Genomic DNA, 20439 nt, shown 5'->3' with positions numbered 1-20439 from the left:
TTTGTAGGGAAACTGGAGAGGAACGAGAGGGATCCGCTGAGAGCGTCCGTGTCGGGAACAAAAGCTGTCAGCCCGCGGCACGGACAGGGAGGATTTTGTGCACGTACAAATATTATCTTTGCACTCACTGTAAGAGACGTGTGGCGTAGGTTTTCACAGTTGCTCTCATCTGAGTGCCAGTTATTGGAATCATTTGCTACAATTAAACAATTACATGTCACCCACTTGTTTTGTATTCAAACAATAAAACCCCTGTCCTGAATTACATGGGTGTAATATCACGCTGCCTCCCTAAGGGTCCCCCCCCCACCCCCCACCCCCCAACCCCTATCAGCAACCTTGGATGGGGAACCCAATTAAGGAAGTCTCCAATCGGCCTGACCTTTGCCCTCGTCTCATGCACAGCATTGTTTCTGTTCTCGTGAGAACTTCTGCTTGTCAAACAGCCTCGGGCCAGAGCCAACTGTGTCACAGTGGTGTGAGAACACTAAGTCTAAATAGCGCTGCTATTAGGTATTACAAAAAGCTTTGGAAAAAATAAAAAAACAAGCCGCAAAATTAATCTGGTTAAAGGAGCGGTGTTTCTTGATCTACGTAAGGCCTTTTGGTCGTCAGCACATTGCACTAATTAGTCTTAATTTAGATAGGCTATCAATTGCTCCCAGCAAATATCTTGAGTAGAAAGTCAAAAACAATACAAACGAGTTAAAAGTTCTCAAGAAACATCTGAAGAAGATGAGCCACACACTGAAATATAGCTTCAGGCGTATTAGAAGCTCATTCACAGCTTGGACACCAAAGAGTGTGTTATTAATATCACGAGCACATTATATTCAGTGTGTACTGTGCTGTGCAGTGTTTGTGTCTATCTGGACAGACCTAAAGCACTGCAGCTGGCTAACCGTGTTTAAAGCAGCTCCTTATTCTGCTTGAGATTAAAGTTTATTGTGGTTTTATTTTTACAGTGCCTGCCAAATACATTTACTTCAACAATATATTGTGTTGTGCAATAAAGTCCTAGTTACTTCTCTCAAAGCACAAAGTTTGGATTATAGCCACAATATGTGACAAGATGTGTTTGATTTACTGACTAGCCTCTGAGCCCTCCTCCCTCACACCTCGTCACAGAAGACAGAAAAGGCAGAAAAAAGAACAACCCAAAAAAAGAAAAACAACAACTGGTGAATGTGAAATTGAAATGTCAAAAAACGGTTCACTGAGTAGAGAGGGGGAAATGTCAGGACAGTCGAGGGAAATCTGCCAAGATGTCACTGGGGATTTCTAATTTTATTCCAATAGGATGTGTGTGTGTGTGTGTGTGTGTGTCTGTGTGTGTATGTATAAGTGTCACCCTGCCCGGGTCTAAAATTCTCCCTTTCTGCATGTAATCTTTCTCATTTCTTTCTTGCTGAAGCAGAAATCAGAATATTAGATAACTATATCAACTATCTATTATCCAAACAATCCACCCAAATATAATTCAGAAAACATTTTGAGGTGAGGTATCGTCTGTGACCCGCTGAATCTTGTGTCATTTTTGAACATTGTCGATTTGACAGCTTGCTCCAATTGTCGTTGCATAAAGTTGAGATATTTAAACTTTAAGCGAATACAGACTGACGAACCCAGCGCACGCCCTGCACTTATAAGTGCATATAAATGAATAATCTACTGATACATATGATTGTGATACTATATTAACACTTGTATATAGTCTTATTAACACATGATGATGTTAATACGCCTCTAAACAATTATAAGGGCTTTATTACTGCAATGTTGTGAGTTAATGCAGTTTGATTTCCAAAGTATGAGCTGCATCTGAAGTTTGCATTTGCTGTGATTAATTCAAGCAGATTTTCAACAATACCACTTATATTCAGATATTTTATGGAAATTCTTGAAAATGTACGGCTTCCCTGGAATGAAGGAGAAAAGCATCCAGTCATGCAAGAAGCCTTCAGGTTCATACGGTGTTATATTGTGGGATGGTTTTTTTTTAAAGAAAAGTATCATTGCATTTAGATATTTCACCCCTACCATAACAGACAGCTGCTTACATGCAATATGCAATAAGCAATAAGGTTCCAGCTTAGACACCATGCATACAAATTCATGTTTGAGTGTGATGTGCATCGCAAAGAATCAATAAAAATGACACCTGTCAGAAAGATGCATTATCAATGATTGGAAATACAAATAGCTTGCAATATTGCCGCCGTAAAAGGGAGAAACTCAGCTCGGAGGCACAATCGAGCATTTTTAATATTCCCCACAACTGTCCCCGGGAACAGGACCTGAAACGGTGCGTTTAGTTGTAGGATATTTGAAGCAGAGCGAGCACTCAGGTATGCACGAGACACTCAGCAGATGGAAGAAGAAGAAAAATGACGAGTCTGCTAATGCGGATGGAAGGCAGATGGAAGGACGGAGACGTCCAGCTGGAGACCGGAACGATAACATGTCGCCGTCTAGGTTCAGTTTTGACCTTTTCCAGCACGCTGTAAGAATTGAAGCTCTCAGGGGCGACGTTTTTTAATTCCCAATTGCCACTTGTCTTCAGACCACATAAACAAATAGATTTGTTTATCCTCTACTATTATTCTTCAAACCCCTCGCTTGCTAGTTCCAGCTGACACGAGGTTTACTCCGTGATTAATCGGTCCCCTTGAGCACAAACCTTTTCTGTCGGCCATGTTGACAGGAGCCGCAGAACTCTGAACGAGTGTGTGTGGCGAGGAGGCGGCTCGGAGACCGATGTACGGCCATTTATTTAGCTTAGACAACACAGCGTCCAACTACACACGTGTCAACCAGCCAGGAGTCCATCACGGCCTGAACCATAAATCGTTTCACCCCCTCTCTTCATTTCACTTTTTCGGTCTTTTGGTGCCTCGGAGCCGCTTCATATGAGGTCGGAGCGCCGCAGACTCCCTCAATGATGCGCGTGCCACCTCGGTCGCTGCCTACAATGCAGAGATCCAGTCTGCGTTCGAAAAAAGGCTCCGTTCTGGCCCAAGAAAAGTGCACACGCTGCAGTTTTTAAGAAACTGGGAAATGGTCGACATCAAATAATTATAGAACAGCTGGGGAGAAAAATAGAGGAGGATGATAAAGGACTCGGTACTCAGCTGTCTTGTCCAATTACTCGGTGCCGACGGCATCTCTGAACAAAGAATTTAACAGTTCAATTGCTTCAAGCCGATGGGCACAACTCTGATTATCGGGCGACTTTGATCTCCTCTGCAGCCATCGTAACAGAAAAGGGGCCTCGAGACAGAGTCCAACCACAGTGAGCAGATGAGCGTGGCCCACGAGGACAGATGTATGTGGATGCAGCTTTGGAAGCGGGGCGCCGATCATTCCTATGAATGTTGCTCATTAACGCGTGAAGCAAATCCCAGTACAATATTAGCCTGATCTTCCGCAGAGCTGTAGAACAACCGATGGGCCTGTAGAGCAAATGCACGAGCGTTTTCTTTAACCCCGCCTCCCAGCCCTCGGCCTCGGGCTTGTTCTTATGAACGGAGGAAGTAACAAACATTTTGGATTCCGCTATACTTTGCATTTTACAATAATGTAATGGCTTCGATAAGTGCCATTTAGTGTTCATACTGGGAATTCAAGAAACTTAGAGATATGGCTCTATCCCGTTGTTTGTCTCTGGGAAAAGGTCTTGGGGAAAAGCTGAAGGCATCTCTTGCCATAATTATACAATTTGGCCAATATGTCAAATTTGCTTCAACTCTCGGGGGCTTCGGTCGACATCGACAGAGGGCGAGGAGTCATGCAAGCAAAAATTAGGAAATTAGGAGCATACATTTCTTCCGTTTGGGTTTGAAGGAGTCTGCTTCCCTTTCGCACTTCACTGTGAACAACAGTCTGATCACATTTACTTACAGGTCTGCTCCAGCAGCTCGAGAGGGACTCCGTGTCTTCAACGAGAACTAAAAGCATGTCAAGCATGTAAATGCCAGCCGTACGCTTTTAATATGTCAAAAAGAAAGAAACCATGCAATCCTTTTCAAAGAGGAAACAACACATTCATCCTATTAAGTCTGATTCAGAACCCATGCAGCATACCTTTGCCCAATTCAATTCACTGCTGCTACAGTCGGACTTATTCTGGAACAGCATCAATGCTGCCAGATTTTTTTATTTAGTCTGGAGGGAGGAAGTAGAATTATTTCAGATTTCAGGGTCATCCTGAACAGGTTACATGGAAAATGTCAGAAAATCTCTAAAATGAAAAGACTTTAGGAGTCTGAGGACATTTTCTTTGGGTTGTAACAATCTATTTTGAGATTATTTCTTTCACAAATTCTAATAATGGAATAATACAACAAAACAAAAAAAAGTCAAATAACTTCAAATTGATCACGGTCAGAGTGAGCGTCATACTGAAGATGAGTTCATTGAACGTCTCAGCAAACCTATTAAGGATTGTTTTGTGACAAATATGAGGGAATTATTTAATTTGCGCTAACATCTGCTTTAATATTCTCAAAAACTGCACAGTGAAATTTCACATGGTCAGGATCATACATATTTATTCAATTCACGAGAGTTTAAAAATTAAATATTATTTGAGCCAAATTGTTCTTATCATGTAGAGTGAAACGACTTATGGACATTTTGAGCATTTTGGAAAGCATTAAGATGGATGTTTTAAAACTCCTCTTTGTAGAACATCATTTTCCGGGAACTGAAACTATAAATATGATTGCTTTGATTACTGGATTAAAGTGTGATCTCTGTCTGAGATATGATGAAAAATGAATACAGAAATGTGGAGCGCCACAACACTAATCTGAATTTGATGGGGAATAAAAAGTTAAAATGCCCTTAACATCAACAACTTGACACAATTTGCTGTACATGAATATGTATTGGGTCTTTTAAGTATTCTTTAGTCAACCCATCTGCCAACCTCACCAGCACAAAACCCTGAAGGCTGTTGATATACTCATCCATCCGCTCTGTCAGTTGGGTTAGTCGGGTGGTTGTGGCACTCAGCGTGGCTATTGTAGCCTCCAACACACACACTCACACACACACACACACACACACACACACACTCCTCCAGCATTATATGCAAATTCTCCAAGAAGATATTTTTTTACCATAACAAATATTAATCCCTGTGTTTTAGATACACTAATTACAAATCCTATTTTTGCTCTGCTCCATTGACATACTGTGTGAATGTTCAGAAAAGGAGCTATTTGGTTAAGTGGCTGCAAATGAAATAATTCTTCAGTGTAGCAGCTCTTTTTCTCAGGACCGAGTTGGGTGACTTAGTAGTGTCATCGGCTCGTAACCAGCTATTAAAAGCAGCACTGTACACAGCCCAAAAGCATCCGAAGGTTTAGATGACTCCTTATTCATACTGAGGAAAAGAGCCGCCGGTAAGTGTCAGAGCCGGAAGGAGAGATCTCCAGAAGTGTAGCTCTCATCCTGCAAAAATAACAACACTCTTATTAATTCTTGACACAGGACCTCCTCCTCCTCATCATCATCCAAGTCTTCTATATATGTTTATATGTTTTTCATGGAGTTGTGTTGGCTCAACATTTTACGGAGCTATTGAATCGCGCCTATCAAAATGCAGGTCCAAGTCCCCCGCAGTCCTCTGTGTGGTGGATGGACTTCTAAAGCGCCTTCTGACCACTGAAAGTGATTTAACACTATGTCATCATTCACCCATTCATTCACACACTGATGGGGCTACAATGCAAGGTGCCACCTGCCCATCAGGACTAGCTAAGCATCACACCCGCTCACACACCGAGCCCCGCCTTCGGGTGTCTCACTCAAGAACACGTCGACACGGACTGGGGATCGAACCGTCTGATTGAAGAACGGCTCTACCTTCTGAGCCCCCATGTGTGTAAGCATGAGAACATCTTGAACATCCAGCATGAGGTTCATTTTGTAAACTGTGGCCCCGTTTAAAGTAAAATAGACCATAGAGCAGGGTATGCTTTGGGGCGTGGCTGCCTTGTGATTGACAGGTTGCAATCGCGGCAGTTGTTTTCGTCTTCGAACTTTAACCCCGTCGCAGTGTGTTTTCAGTTCATGAAAGTCGCCTCTTATTTGGCAACTGGTCGTACATGGCTCCGCCCCCCTCCCCCCCCCCCCCCCCCCCCCCCCCCCCCCCCCCTTCTGTTTGCAAAAAAAAAAAAGCAAGATGGCGACGGCAAAAAAAACCGCCAAACTCGAGCGTAGACGGGAAAGCGATCGGGGAAGCCCAAAATCCCAGAGCGTGATCCGGGAGTGCGACGGAGGCCGGGGGCCGGGACGATAAGGCACAAGAGACACACATTAGAGAGTCTCCACGGGCTGGAAGCCGTTGAGATGATGAGCAGCACCGACACACCTGATGCCGCTCCTGTAATCAAGCACACGCCCACACAGACGAACCCGAGAGAGCTGCTGAGGGTGTGACCAGAAGCTGTTTACTGCACATTAAAGGCTCCCCGTGGACTCTTTGACCAGTACAATAGGGTGTAAACAATGCTGGATTAGGAAAATAAATTAAAAAATCTGCTTTGCAGATGTTTTATGTAGAACAAAATGAGTTTGACACGTCGGCAAGTGGTCCATCTGTCCCTTTGCTGTCCTTCTTCGTAAGCTACACGCAACTTTGTTTGAACACTTCCATCCGTCTGTTTCTGAAAAAAAACCACAAACTAAAAAATACATGAAGGCAAATTTGCTCTCTTTTCTCGTCTCGAGAGCACTTTCCTTTCACAAACATAAATCAGCTATAATTCATTCACATTTACACGAATCACATCAGACAATCACTTACGCGTAATCGTATAGTCGTCGTAGTCGGCGATGAATGTGCCGTCACACACAAAGGAAAGAAAAGAAAAAGGGAAACGCTGCAGTTGAAACCTGTGAGCACTTCTGTGCACAAAGAGGGGCCGAAGCCCGGCGGGACCAGCGAGCCGACAACGGGCATGTGTGGAGTGTCGATGCTCAGAACAAAGCAGACGGCTCAATTAGAGCGAGGAAACACCTTCTTGTTGTGTGCTCTTCTAAGGGAAAGCGTTAACTCGGTTCCACATCAATCGGGAGGTATTCTCAGTGCCAATGCCAATATACTAAAAGCTCATAATACATGAGGAGGGAAATCATCATCATCATTTTTTTCTTTTACAGCAACAAAGGGAGAGAGGAAAATAGATTGTTCCCGAGAACAAATGCAGAGGTTTCCTCCTCTCTATGCAGAAGAGGAGCGTGGAGGCAGAAGGAAAATGTATGCCAGTCAGTTTGATGATCTTCAAAACCTGAGTTCCTTTTTTTTTTATCAAACTTTAATAGAAATCTTTTTGCTTTTTTTTTTTTTTTTTAACTCCCTAACGGAGGCAAATATGCAAATCCTCATCCTAATGCTATTAAAGATGCATTGCATAACAGCTGGCGCGGCTTCGGCCATCCAGGCGATGCTGGATACCGTCCAATTCGCTCGAGCTGTAAAAACATCACGTCAATCCGTAATCAGTTAATAATCAGCCGCTTAATCACAGGTCCACAGAAAGGGGCTTTAATTAGCTTTCCACACTGCCCAGCTCACTGGATCTTTCCTGGTCACGTAACTCCGAAGTGAGCTCACTCACAGAAAGGTTTTTAAATTATTACAGACGGCCGACGGGCATGACTGACTGCCCAAAATACTCTCCAACAATCGCATGCAACCAAAAAAAAAAGCCCTGGGAAGACCAAGAAAAACAGAGCTATTTTTAGAGCCAGACGGAGGCAAGGGCAAAAGGAGAGGCATAGACTGTAATTAGGATGAATCAAAAACACAATATCCCTCTTTTTGGATTTATTGGGGCGAACGGCTCTGCTGCCTTCCCATCCTGCATTGCAGCAGACAATCGTCACACTGCTTGACTTTGTTTCTTTGACAGTTTTAAATTGTTTCTGCCAGCACCAGCAGGTCAGTAGATAGTTGGTCCCAAACAACCGACGTGCTGGAGCATCTCAGTCACTTAAAGGTCACACACACACACACACACACACACACACACTCACTCAGAAGCAACTTTATACCCCGGCGTGTGTGTGTGTGTATTTCGGGGGCCAGAAATCTTTCAAATTATATATATCTTTTGTAAAATCACTTAAGTTATCACTTTTGCTCTATGTAAGAGAAAGAGTAGTGCATGCACGCACACACACACACACGCACACACGCACACACACACACACACACACGCACACACCTACACACAAATTCAGATGTTCAATCTCCCCCAGAAGAGAAGGGGAGCACGAGGTTAGCAGAATAACAGCAGAGAGAGAGAGAACATTTTGTCGGAGCTCAGCAGTGACAGTTTGGTGTGTTTAGTTTTTTTTTGTCTTTGTTTTTCAAGGGAGGAATCTCTCCCTTCCTGCTCCGAGGTGATCTCTTCTAGCAGCATGACAGAAACCTTCTCAGCTGTAAATGCAAGTGATGAAGAGGGGCCCAAAGTAAAGAAATAAGTGAGAATAGGGCGATGACATGTGGTTGCACATAACAGGACCTGGGAGATAACACAAGGTCATGTTTAGAGATCTCAAACTGGAACAGAATCAATCTTTGTGTAATAGGACAATAAATAGTCTTCCATCTTCAATATTTTATTTATTTTTTTATTTTTTTTATCTCTGTGGGATTTTTCCTATTTTCAGCTTCGGCTGCAGTTCTTTGATGCCTCATGACCCATTTTTCTGTGGGAACTTTATATTATCTGATCAGATGTTCTCCTCAGTTAAAAGCGTAATGACAGCCTCGCTGTTGATCAAGACGATCTGCGGTGTTCCGTATCTGCGCTGCGTGAATGGATGAATTAATCTGTCACAAGCTGACGTCTCGTTTCCTCGTGACAAAAGGATGCAACTTTTTTTTTTTTCATTTGCTCTTTAAAAGCTGCTCTTCTGGTTTAATACGGCGGATGTTATTTTCAAGATTCAGTTTTCAATGTTTTACTGTTCTTAAAAGTTAAGCCAATGCTGAAGAGACTTAAATCTGCATTACAGCAGGGGGCGATAACTGTGGATGCAAAGAGGAGTCCCCTTGTATAGTCTAAGAGGAAATGACTCTACTTCTCACTTGATTTATTACCCACGTTCCCATCCCAAGTCATCACTTACTGACGCTTGGTCAGACCCCTTGGCGTTCCTCTCCAAATCACAAACTATGGCGCTTCGCTGCGGTCGCAGTAAACACGCGTTAACGTTGGGAATTCAATCAAAAAACACTTCGGTCTGGGCCCCAAAAACAAGCAGAAAAACCTCATAGTTTGGGTTTAAAATAACGACTTAAACAATGAAACGTAAACAATGTAATTTAAGTATAAAAATCGTATGAAAAAAATTTAAACTATCTCAACAACACTTTGGGACATGAACACCAGTCCAACTGGTGAATGGTGGCTTGTGGGTCGGTATCAGACGGGGATGGGGCATGAAACAAAGTTGTGATTTCATAAATAACTCTCCGATATCCAAGATAATATAAGATGATGCGGAAATAGCAGAAAAAATTGGTCAGGAACATTTATTCAGGCATAAATTTGATTTATAGATATAGGACCCATTCTGAATTTTAAAAAGTGGTCCCCCTGGAGAAAAAGGTTTGGGCAACACTGGGTTATGGTAAACAGTCTGTTCTGCAGGCAAGTTATTAAACAAAGATCATGTACTAATACCACAATATTAAGAAAGAAAATGACCTCTCAACAAACTCATGAATGCAACGGTGGAAAGAACTGAACAGGGATATGTTGACGACATCAGAATGTAATGGAAAAAATTGTTCTCATTAAAACCTGAATAAACAGTGGTCAACATCAGGCTTCATTATCATCACACGCTTAATTAACAAACAATAGGTACACGGTATTTATGAGACACTCCAGCAGGGGGCCAGACTCGAATAATAATTCATCCGAGGCCTTTACCTGATAAATATTGTTTCTGTCAGTATTGTAACCCTGGTTCTCTGAGTGAGACCAGCTCCCCACGCCGTTATGTATCCCATGTGTAGCTGGAGAAATATTCTGGATGCCATAGAAAGAGGACTGGAGTTACTTACTCCCAGCTGACACAAAAGCTCACACGTGTTAATTTTCAATATTCTGTTCATGTTATAAAGGAAGTAATCCTCCAGGAATGTGACCGTGCATGTATTTGCAGCAAAAGTTGAGCGTTGTTCAACTTATTCATCCTTTTGCCGGAACCCCCTCTGTTGTCATCGTCGTCCATCTGAACAGCACGACATCACCCCAGAGATGTTTGCCACTCAAAGTGAGGTTGAGCGCGGCTAAATATGCAGCGCTCCTGAATATAATATGACTCAGAGGTTGTCTGCAGGGCAATAGCAAACATAACGTCAATGTTACACTGTAAGTGGGTTTCCCAAATGACATTTTCCTCTTTCACATTTTCATTTCCGACAAATATGACATGTCAAAAGTGAGCAGAAGATAAGTCAATTAAAAAAAAAAGCATTATTTCAAACAGAGGGAAAGCTTTCTGCAGGAAATATCACTCCACTTTAGCTCAATGTGTGTGTGTGTGTGTGTGTGTGTATGTGAATATTGTTATTACACCAAAAACTCTCTCGTTTCTTGGCCACATTCACACTTTCCAATGAAAACATAACCTCCTCGTTATTTTTTTATTGCATGCTACCTAAAAATCATTACTTGTGTTTTGCGATAGCAATAACAACTGGAAATATAGGGACCTGTGCTGACTCATTTCTAGTCACTGGAACAGTTTTGCTCTGTGTTGCTTTTATTTATTCATCATCCAGTTTTTATTTATTCACACTGCGCTCTGCAGACAACAGATCAAACTCCACGTGCCTAATTCAGGTCCGTCTGCGCTTCGTCTGCTTCATATGGGATACTTTCATAACCACTCGAGTCAATTGGGCTGCCTGTCCCTCGCTCTGCATATATCATGCGTGTCTGCATCTCTTCCCATACCTCCGTCTGTATTCTCCATCTCGCCTCGCCTACATACATTATGATTGATTGTGAGTTGATTTTCTACTGACGCACATTTCATTTCTCACCAACCGGAAAACTTTTCTTTTTAAATTAAATTTTTTTCCATGTGCTCTCAGGTGATACGCCAGCACAAACAGCATTTCACAGGCTCAAGACCTTTTTTTCAACACCCATACGGCGTACTTCATTTCCCACACACTTGAGACGTGCGAGGGGCCACACAGTCACGCACACACAGCCTTGACCATGCATGCAATCTGACAGCTCTGCTGGCAAAGTGAGGAACTAAACAAACCTGCACTCCCGACAGCAGGTACACACTCATAACAACGCGTTCCCACCTCCATGCTCCTGAACTTCCAACTGTTGTGCTCTATACGGGCCCCTCTGTGGCGCTCTATACGGGCCCCTCTGTGGCGCTCTATACGGGCCCCTCTGTGGCGCTCTATACGGGCCCCTCTGCGGCGCTCTATACGGGCGCTCTATACGGGCGCTCTATACGGGCGCTCTATACGGGCGCTCTATACGGGCGCTCTATACGGGCCCCTCTGCGGCGCTCTATACGGGCGCTCTATACGGGCGCTCTATACGGGCGCTCTATACGGGCGCTCTATACGGGCCCCTCTGTGGCGCTCTATACGGGCCCCTCTGTGGCGCGCTATACGGCCCCTCTGTGGCGCTCTATACGGCCCCTCTGTGGCGCTCTATACGGCCCCTCTGTTGTGCTCTATACGGGCCCCTCTGTGGCGCGCTATACGGCCCCTCTGTGGCGCTCTATACGGGCCCCTCTGTGGCGCTCTATACGGCCCCTCTGTGGCGCTCTATACGGGCACTCTATACGGGCCCCTCTGTGGCGCTCTATACGGCCCCTCTGTGGCGCTCTATACGGGCACTCTATACGGGCCCCTCTGTGGCGCTCTATACGGGCGCTCTATACGGGCGCTCTATACGGGCGCTCTATACGGGCCCCTCTGTGGCGCTCTATACGGGCGCTCTATATAGGGGCGCTCTATACGGGCCCCTCTGTGGCGCTCTATACGGGCCGCTCTGTGGCGCTCTATACGGGCCCCTCTGCAGGGGCAGTTGTCACACTCACGTGACCAAATGTCAGCGTTTACTCATATTTTCACAAGGGACACAAACTCTCCCAAAACCGTGTGTTTGTTTCACCCCTTCCCCCTCCCCTCCCCGCCAACTTGCACTTCCTCCTACGGCAGTAGCTCTGAGCATCTGCTGAGGACACGCGAGGGGGTTTGACGAGTCGGAAATGAGAGCGGGTTGTTAAATAATGATTTGACTTTTAAAACCCTTGTGTATGTGTAGTCCTGTCCATAACGTGCTCGAGGACCGTCATCTGGCAACTGTGTTTTGGATGTTTTCTCCCAGAAATGTAATTTATGTTGAGGCCTTCGGTGCAGGAGTAAACATACCATCTGTCCCATAAACTAAACTGAATATGGCCACTCTCGCTCTCTCCATTTCCTCTCTGATCCACCTCCCTGCTTTTGACTTTAGAGAATGCTCTAATCTTTAAACAGAAATGTACTGTGCAAGACCAGCATATGATTATCATGAGATCTGAAGTGTTTACTACAGCGAAGCCTGTGTGAAGCCCCCTTGTGTCTTTGTCTAAATAAGATCTCAACAGTGCTAACATACACATGCAGTATCGAGCATATCGGCGCTCTCTGGGAAGTCATATCCCAAAACACACCTGCAGTTACAGCTTATCACCATAGGGGCCGCCAAAGAAAACTAAACGGAGATCCATCAGATTGTAACTTTAAGTCGAGAGGCGACTTCCGGTTCTGAAAAGTCAATGTGGAAGTGTCTTAAACTTGTAATCGCTCTACAAGCCAGGAGAAAGAAGTCTGTGGCGCTCTATACGGGCGCTCTATACGGGCGCTCTATACGGGCGCTCTATACGGGCGCTCTATATAGGGGCGCTCTATACGGGCCCCTCTGTGGCGCTCTATACGGCCCCTCTGTGGCGCTCTATACGAACCCCTCTGTGGCGCTCTATACAGCCCCTCTGTGGCGCTCTATACGGCCCCTCTGTGGCGCTCTATACGGGCCCCTCTGTGGCGATCTATACGGCCCCTCTGTGGCGCTCTATACGGGCACTCTACACGGGCCCCTCTGTGGCGCTCTATACGGGCGCTCTATACGGGCGCTCTATACGGGCGCTCTATACGGGCGCTCTATACGGGCCCCTCTGTGGCGCTCTATACGGGCGCTCTATATAGGGGCGCTCTATACGGGCCCCTCTGTGGCGCTCTATACGGGCCCCTCTGTGGCGCTCTATACGGGCGCTCTATATAGGGGCGCTCTATATAGGGGCGCTCTATACGGGCCCCTCTGTGGCGCTCTATACGGGCCCCTCTGTGGCGCGCTATACGGCCCCTCTGTGGCGCTCTATACGAACCCCTCTGTGGCGCTCTATACAGCCCCTCTGTGGCGCTCTATACGGCCCCTCTGTGGCGCTCTATACGGGCCCCTCTGTGGCGATCTATACGGCCCCTCTGTGGCGCTCTATACGGGCACTCTACACGGGCCCCTCTGTGGCGCTCTATACGGGCGCTCTATACGGGCGCTCTATACGGGCGCTCTATACGGGCGCTCTATACGGGCCCCTCTGTGGCGCTCTATACGGGCGCTCTATATAGGGGCGCTCTATACGGGCCCCTCTGTGGCGCTCTATACGGGCCCCTCTGTGGCGCTCTATACGGGCGCTCTATATAGGGGCGCTCTATATAGGGGCGCTCTATACGGGCCCCTCTGTGGCGCTCTATACGGGCCGCTCTGTGGCGCTCTATACGGGCCCCTCTGCAGGGGCAGTTGTCACACTCACGTGACCAAATGTCAGCGTTTACTCATATTTTCACAAGGGACACAAACTCTCCCAAAACCGTGTGTTTGTTTCACCCCTTCCCCCTCCCCTCCCCGCCAACTTGCACTTCCTCCTACGGCAGTAGCTCTGAGCATCTGCTGAGGACACGCGAGGGGGTTTGACGAGTCGGAAATGAGAGCGGGTTGTTAAATAATGATTTGACTTTTAAAACCCTTGTGTATGTGTAGTCCTGTCCATAACGTGCTCGAGGACCGTCATCTGGCAACTGTGTTTTGGATGTTTTCTCCCAGAAATTGATTTATTTACGTGATTTATTCCCTCAGTAAACATTGTAAACATGAGTTTATGGTCTCAATCTCTTGTTTTAAGTCTTCTTCAATACAGCATGATGTTCATTTTGTAAATGATGGTCCATTTAGAGTAAATATAGACCATGTTATTCAAATTGGAGCATTTAAATACACTTCTAAAACTGCACACCTGGGATATTACTGCACCAGCAGTAATCGTTTGACCACCTGCAGTGTATTGATTCCCACAGGGAACACAACAAAGACAACCGCCATCTGAGGTTTAATTTTAAATGTGTATTGCACTAGAGGCCATCAGTTCTGTGTCTCAGTACCAACACTACTGACACCTCGAATCCTCAGGTTACACTCCTTTAGTAGACAATTAAAGCAAGACTATCCGTGGTAATACAATTGGTCATGGCACTTCATTTTAGGATGGAGATCAGCTCCGGATGACAGCACTTCAGATAGAAATGGTAAGAAAAAAGACATAACATGGCAATTACATTTCACCCACTCATCCTGATTTGTTACCCCCGTCTTTCTTTCTTATTAACTGGAAGAAAATGTATAAATACGTCATGGGCAATACATACATAATACATACAGGCATGTTCCTCCCGCCTGAACAATACTCCCACACAAACTTGCCCTGGGGCCTCACAGTTATAAAGACATTAGCACACACCCATTGACTGTTTCAGTCACAGCACAAAGGCCAAGTTCAACCCAGTCACCAGACAATATGTTTCCCTGAATACGTTTCATATCGGCCTCGCCCAATATACTACGCCACTTGCTCTGATTGAATTAAAAAAGGTTGACTTTCAACCTACCCTTGGTTTGCAGTAACAAAAAGATTTGGTGCCGACTGGGTTGCCAATTAAAGATTGAGCTGTGACTTTTCACTATCATTAATTTAACCGTGTATAACTGCCATGGAAAAATGAAATGGCTACTAAGAGAAATTGCATAAGGACCATCAGGTTAACCTTGACTGAGGTGAACTAGTAGGCGACCACACCCACCGTCCCTGCCCTGACTGCCGCGACTTCTTTCAGCCTCTAAAACCTGGGTGCTCACATGACCGGCAGCAAGACCAGAATCTTTTCTTTTTTTCCTCCACGGAGAAAGCCGAGGGAGGAACATCCAGTGAAGTTGCTCCCTGAAGCAACCAGAGTGCTCTGCACTGCTGGTCCCATACCAACCAGCCCTGAGCTGTTTTCATCAACAAAACTTCCCCGAAGAAAGACTCCATGTTGAGATCCATCATCAAAAACTGTTACTGAATAGTATACAAACATATATATAATCTGAAATGTGCAGAGTAGAGAGGGCGAGCAAAGCAGGTATTCTACAGCTATGGGTATATGTTTGCATTGCATTATATTTCACACTAATTGATACTTTTATGTTGGGTCAGTTGACAACATGTTAAAGGGGTCCCTTGATACACCCATTAGAGAATTATCACCACACTATGCCGTTCCCCTCAGGTCTAAAGCGCATTTTAACGTATCTTTGGTTTTATGGTCTGCAACAATACTGTTCATTCATTCATTCTCACTGCTCTCACCACACATGTTTCCATTGGATTCTACCAAATGCCAAATGACCCGCAATTGAAGTTTACGACTAGTTGGTGAACATTGTGGAGCATTTTGGAAGTGATAGAGACCAAAAGGGATCTAAAGGATGAATGAATAAAGTTGTTTTATTAGTTAATACTCCATATGTCAGGGTTTGTTATTTGGAGTGTCTCTGGCCCCAAGTGGCAAATCAATGCAACTTCAAAAGAGCAATACGTTTAAGCATTCAAATATCAGAATAACATCTGCAGCACAAACACATTGTGCTTTAACCCTTTATTGTAGATCTTTACGTATAGTGGGACTAATTTTAGGTGGATAATCAGCAGCTAATTAGCATTTAAAGTTTAACTTTTAAACAGTTCAGTTATATAATTGAGTGTACAGCTTAAAAAACATGTTTTAGTGTGCAGTTAGTCTTTGCGACTTGCACTCAACATAAAAAGACCTACCTTACTATCACCTACAGTACAGTGAACTTTGATTTCTTTATATAAGTTGGTCGCTGCATAGGTGTGATTTGCTGCCTGAACCTTACAGGCCCATATGACCTTCATTTGAGCATTCACAGTATCCTCTGTGTGCTCAGTGTGTCATAATCATGGGTCATTAACTTAATTATGATGGGGATCATCTCACCATGGAGAAGCACCACGCAACGCACTAGGTATAAACGATGAGTATGAGTACGACCCCTCCCGCTCGCTGTTTCTTTCCCTAAGTGTCTCTGATGACGCGTAATGTGATGGTGAAGGACAAGTGTTTTGCCTGAGCCACCTGGACAATCTAGTAATGTGTTTGTCCGGTCTTCCATCCATTCCGAGGAGATGTAATTCTGTTATTACACATGATTTATCCTATGAAATGGTTTTTTTTAAGCAATAAATTCTCATGAAACCCTTAAATCTCTATATTGTCATTTTTAATTAGCTTATGCATTACATTGATCACTTCACTATGTATTTTAAAGATCATAGAGTGGTAGACTAGATTGTGTCAACACATACAGTAAAAGACCATTTAGCAACAGATAAAAAAGAAAGAAGAATTGCTTTAACAGTTATACTGTTATCGACCGTTCACTAAACCCCTCCCCTGAATAGTTTAGCAACCCTAAGGAAGCATTGGCTTCAGTGCCGTAACGGAAACACATGAGGCCCCCCTGCAGAATAACCCTGAGAGGGCCCCCCCCCCCTCCCCCCTATATGTAAGGGATAATGTATTGTCCGGCGGTCATTATCCAAAGATAAACGAACAGGACCCAAGCTTTTCTTTTGAGGGAAATTTATTCAATCAGAAAAAACAGCTCAAACAGAGAACAAATGTATTCCAACAGAAACAAAACATATGCTAGGGCCTATCAAACAGCTCAAACAGAACATATGTTACAACAACATAACAAATATGCCTACATATAGTCGATACACCGGTAGGCTACTTTCTACAGGTTTGCATTTGAATACACATGTGCGCGTCTTTTAGCAAATCTGTGTGCAAAGTCTTTAACCACGCTCTTTACATCTAAACTGCGCCCACGTTTATTCTCTATGCTAAGGACGGCCAGACCGGACAGCCTCTCTTGTGACATGGAGCTTCTGAGATATGTTTTGATCAGTTGGTCTTGGAAAATGACCTTTCTTACTTAACGGTTACTTTTATTATTTTGTACAGAGCCGTTGTCTTCTCAAAAGGGTTGCAGTGTTGGACAACGTGAAATGAAGTTAAACAACGATGTGGTTGTGGAGATAATTAAGGAAACGTGTCCGATAATGGGCGCATGAGAGCATAGGTTTAATAAGGTTAATGTATTTTCAAGCACAACACATAGACAGAGCAGTACAGCTGTCAAAGTATAACGTTAGCTACGTGGTAATGTTAGCTATAGCAAACAGTACAATACCTGTCTCTTCTGGCAGATGAGTGCATCCTTCACCAGCTGGTCGAAAAAGACTTGTAATTTTGGGAAGTTTGGCAATTAATTCAGAAATGTCCTGTTTTGATTGCCGCTTTTGGGCACCACTTTTAAATGTGCGTTTCATTTTTCCTCAAGAGAAATTTCCTCGTAGTTCTCCCAGAATACACCGCGGCCCAACAATAACACCAGTCCGCGTAGCAGGAGGCCCTAGTGGTTGCCTGTTACGATTGCCTTTACAACTATTATTTAAAACTTATAAAGCCAGTTTAAAATACTTTTTTTTATTGTGTAGCTTTATATGAGAGAGACAACTTTGAGGGATATCTTAATGTTATTACGTAATGTAATATTATTTATTCATTACATTATTCGGCCCAGATTTGGCAGCCGATAAACCGGTTGCCATGTCCAAGACAGAATCTGCCCATATCCGTAACAGCTACACCTGGGCCAGACATGGCAACAGTGAAATGTGCCAAAGGTGGCTCACATTTGGCCGCATCGAGCCGGAACACAGCCGAGTCAGCCGACACTTAGCCGCAATACGGCCGAGTGCGCTGGCTAGTGTTGGATTCAAAAAAAAAATTGCCATGCGAGGCCCCCTGTCACTGCGAGGCCCCCCCGCAGTGCGGGGGCTGCGGGGGTGATCTCTACGGGCCTGATTGGCTTCCTCCGTATGCCAAAGCGGTGTAAATGGCCATGTAGCAAAAGAGATACTCAACACTTAAAGACTTTGGAGGGTAATGTCTTCGTTTACCTTCTCTGAAACCAAAAACAATGAGCAAAAGTAGAAGGAATCCATTCCTTCTACTTTTTCTCGTTGTTTTTGGCAAACAGTGTTTATTTGCGCTGACGTAAGCAGTGCATTTCAACATGTCTCAGTAATTAGCTTACTCAGAGTAATAACCTACAGTAGCAGTGCTTTCAAGCCCAAGATCTTTATTGGATTTGGAGAACTTTACACTCCAGCAACCCCAACCAACATTGACTTTAACCAGTCTTACCTAACATATCGGTTTGTCGTGATCCTGAAATACTTTTCTTTTGTGGTGTTGATTGTAGAACCATCGCTTGTGAAAATAAAAATATTGCCAGCGGCCACAGGCAATAAACGAGCTGAAATCAGCTGAAATCCCGTTGTTCCAAGAAATGCCAAGAGTTTGGAGTGGTACCTGCATATGTGCCGAATGAGAACAAAGAGTTGGACAGGCACTGACAACAGTTACATAAAGAGAAGTGGGTAGTGTGAGCAAATGGTGAGTTCATCTTCACTGTGTAACTGTTTATCTTCTTCTGTTGTGTCACCGACATGCAGACTCTACGGCGAGCTGACCAACTGCACGTCCCTGGTGGCGCATAAGATGGACTGCTTCTGGCCCAACAGGCTGGTGGATGAGTTCTTCATCCGAGTCCACAAGCACTACTTCCACAACTGCTCGCTGTCTGGACGGCAACTGAAGGACCCACCCAATCGCATCCTGGGTCCTTTCATTGTGGTGCCCATCCTGGTCACCCTCCTCATGACTGCCCTGGTGGTGTGGAGGAGCAAGCGCAGCGAGGGCATTGTATAGGGAAAGGGAGCGGGGTGGCCGGGGTTGCACATGTCAAGACAAGAGGTACTTTTTGTCCCTTATGGTTGCATCATATTCACCCTCAGCGACCAAAGGATCTCTCTTCCTGAGTGTTAGTGTTTGGGGGAAAGTGGTACAAATGGACCAGAACCACTTTATTATGGACCTGCAAGAGGAGCTGTACAAGATACTCGTTAAAACCAGATCCTACATCAGTGACGCCTGAATGCTCTGACACCAATACAAAGCCTTTACAACTCCCATCTGGTGTAACACCAATAGCCTGACATGGTTCAAAATCATTTCTGTTGTTTACAGAGCGTACCTGAATCTGATGTGGACCAGGAGAGGGACTGGTGGAAAAAATATGAATATAAAATATATAAATTATAAACATTTATAACAATTTTGAAAAAGTACCTTCTTGAACACATTTTTGTGGAGTCCATGGAAATAACTGACCTTCTACAGAATAACAGGATTAAAACAAAGTGCTGAACTTTCCCAGGAGGCCTGCTTTACACTTTGACTACAAAAGGACACTGACGGCATGTGTTAGGGGAACCCAGGTATATCAGATGTGATATGTATATACATACTATACTGTATATATACACAATATTTACAATATGAGATGTATTGTCAGTGGACTGTCAAAATGTCTGTGTAACACAATCAAGATAAACATTTTAAAAAGCATAGTAAAACTAAATCAAATTCTCTCAGATGCAAATTTTGTGTTTACACAAAGAAACACGATTTTAACATATGCGCATTATATTTAAAATATACTCTCAATCGTGCAGACGGCTCATGTTCACACTGTCGAGCTATAGTGGGAGTGGAATCTGTCTGTCTTTTAGTTTTTCATTTCTTTTCCTCTGCTCATATCATGACCTCGAGGTCCTCGCCATGCCTGCAGGTCAAGCTCCACTCTGAATGGGAAAACAAAGATGTGTTTCCATAGCATCATACAAACTGAACCAGCTGGGGAAATGCAGGTAGCTAAAGATTGGCAGATGTGCAGTGAAGGTGAAAGACGGCACGGTGCCGAGAGGATGGCCACTACGCAGGGGTCGAGGCCCCAATTTGGACGGACTGTGATGAGGTTGTGTTCTCTGGCATCCGTCCTCCGTCACCAAGGAAACTAAAATGAAGAAATACCTGCAGACGCGGCTGAGTAAAGACTTTGAAGGCCACAGGAGAAC

At 44.4% G+C, this 20439-nt stretch overlaps 1 protein-coding gene across 1 annotated transcript in view; it reads left to right on the top strand.

Moving 5' to 3' along the window:
- The window catches only part of ramp1 (receptor activity modifying protein 1), a 54204-nt gene extending 34973 nt beyond the window's left edge, over positions 1–19231 (top strand). Inside the window, exon 3 of the mRNA XM_034561921.1 lies at positions 18976–19231. Within this exon, the coding sequence (XP_034417812.1) occupies positions 18976–19231 (256 nt within the window). The remainder of the gene's footprint in view (positions 1–18975) is intronic.
- The last annotated feature ends 1208 nt before the right edge of the window (positions 19232–20439 follow it).

The sequence above is a fragment of the Cyclopterus lumpus genome, chromosome 21 (genome assembly GCF_009769545.1).
Source record: "Cyclopterus lumpus isolate fCycLum1 chromosome 21, fCycLum1.pri, whole genome shotgun sequence".
Lineage (NCBI taxonomy): Eukaryota > Metazoa > Chordata > Actinopteri > Perciformes > Cyclopteridae > Cyclopterus > Cyclopterus lumpus.
Note: the sequence above shows the minus strand (reverse complement) of the source record. Positions and strands in the feature narration are given on the sequence as shown.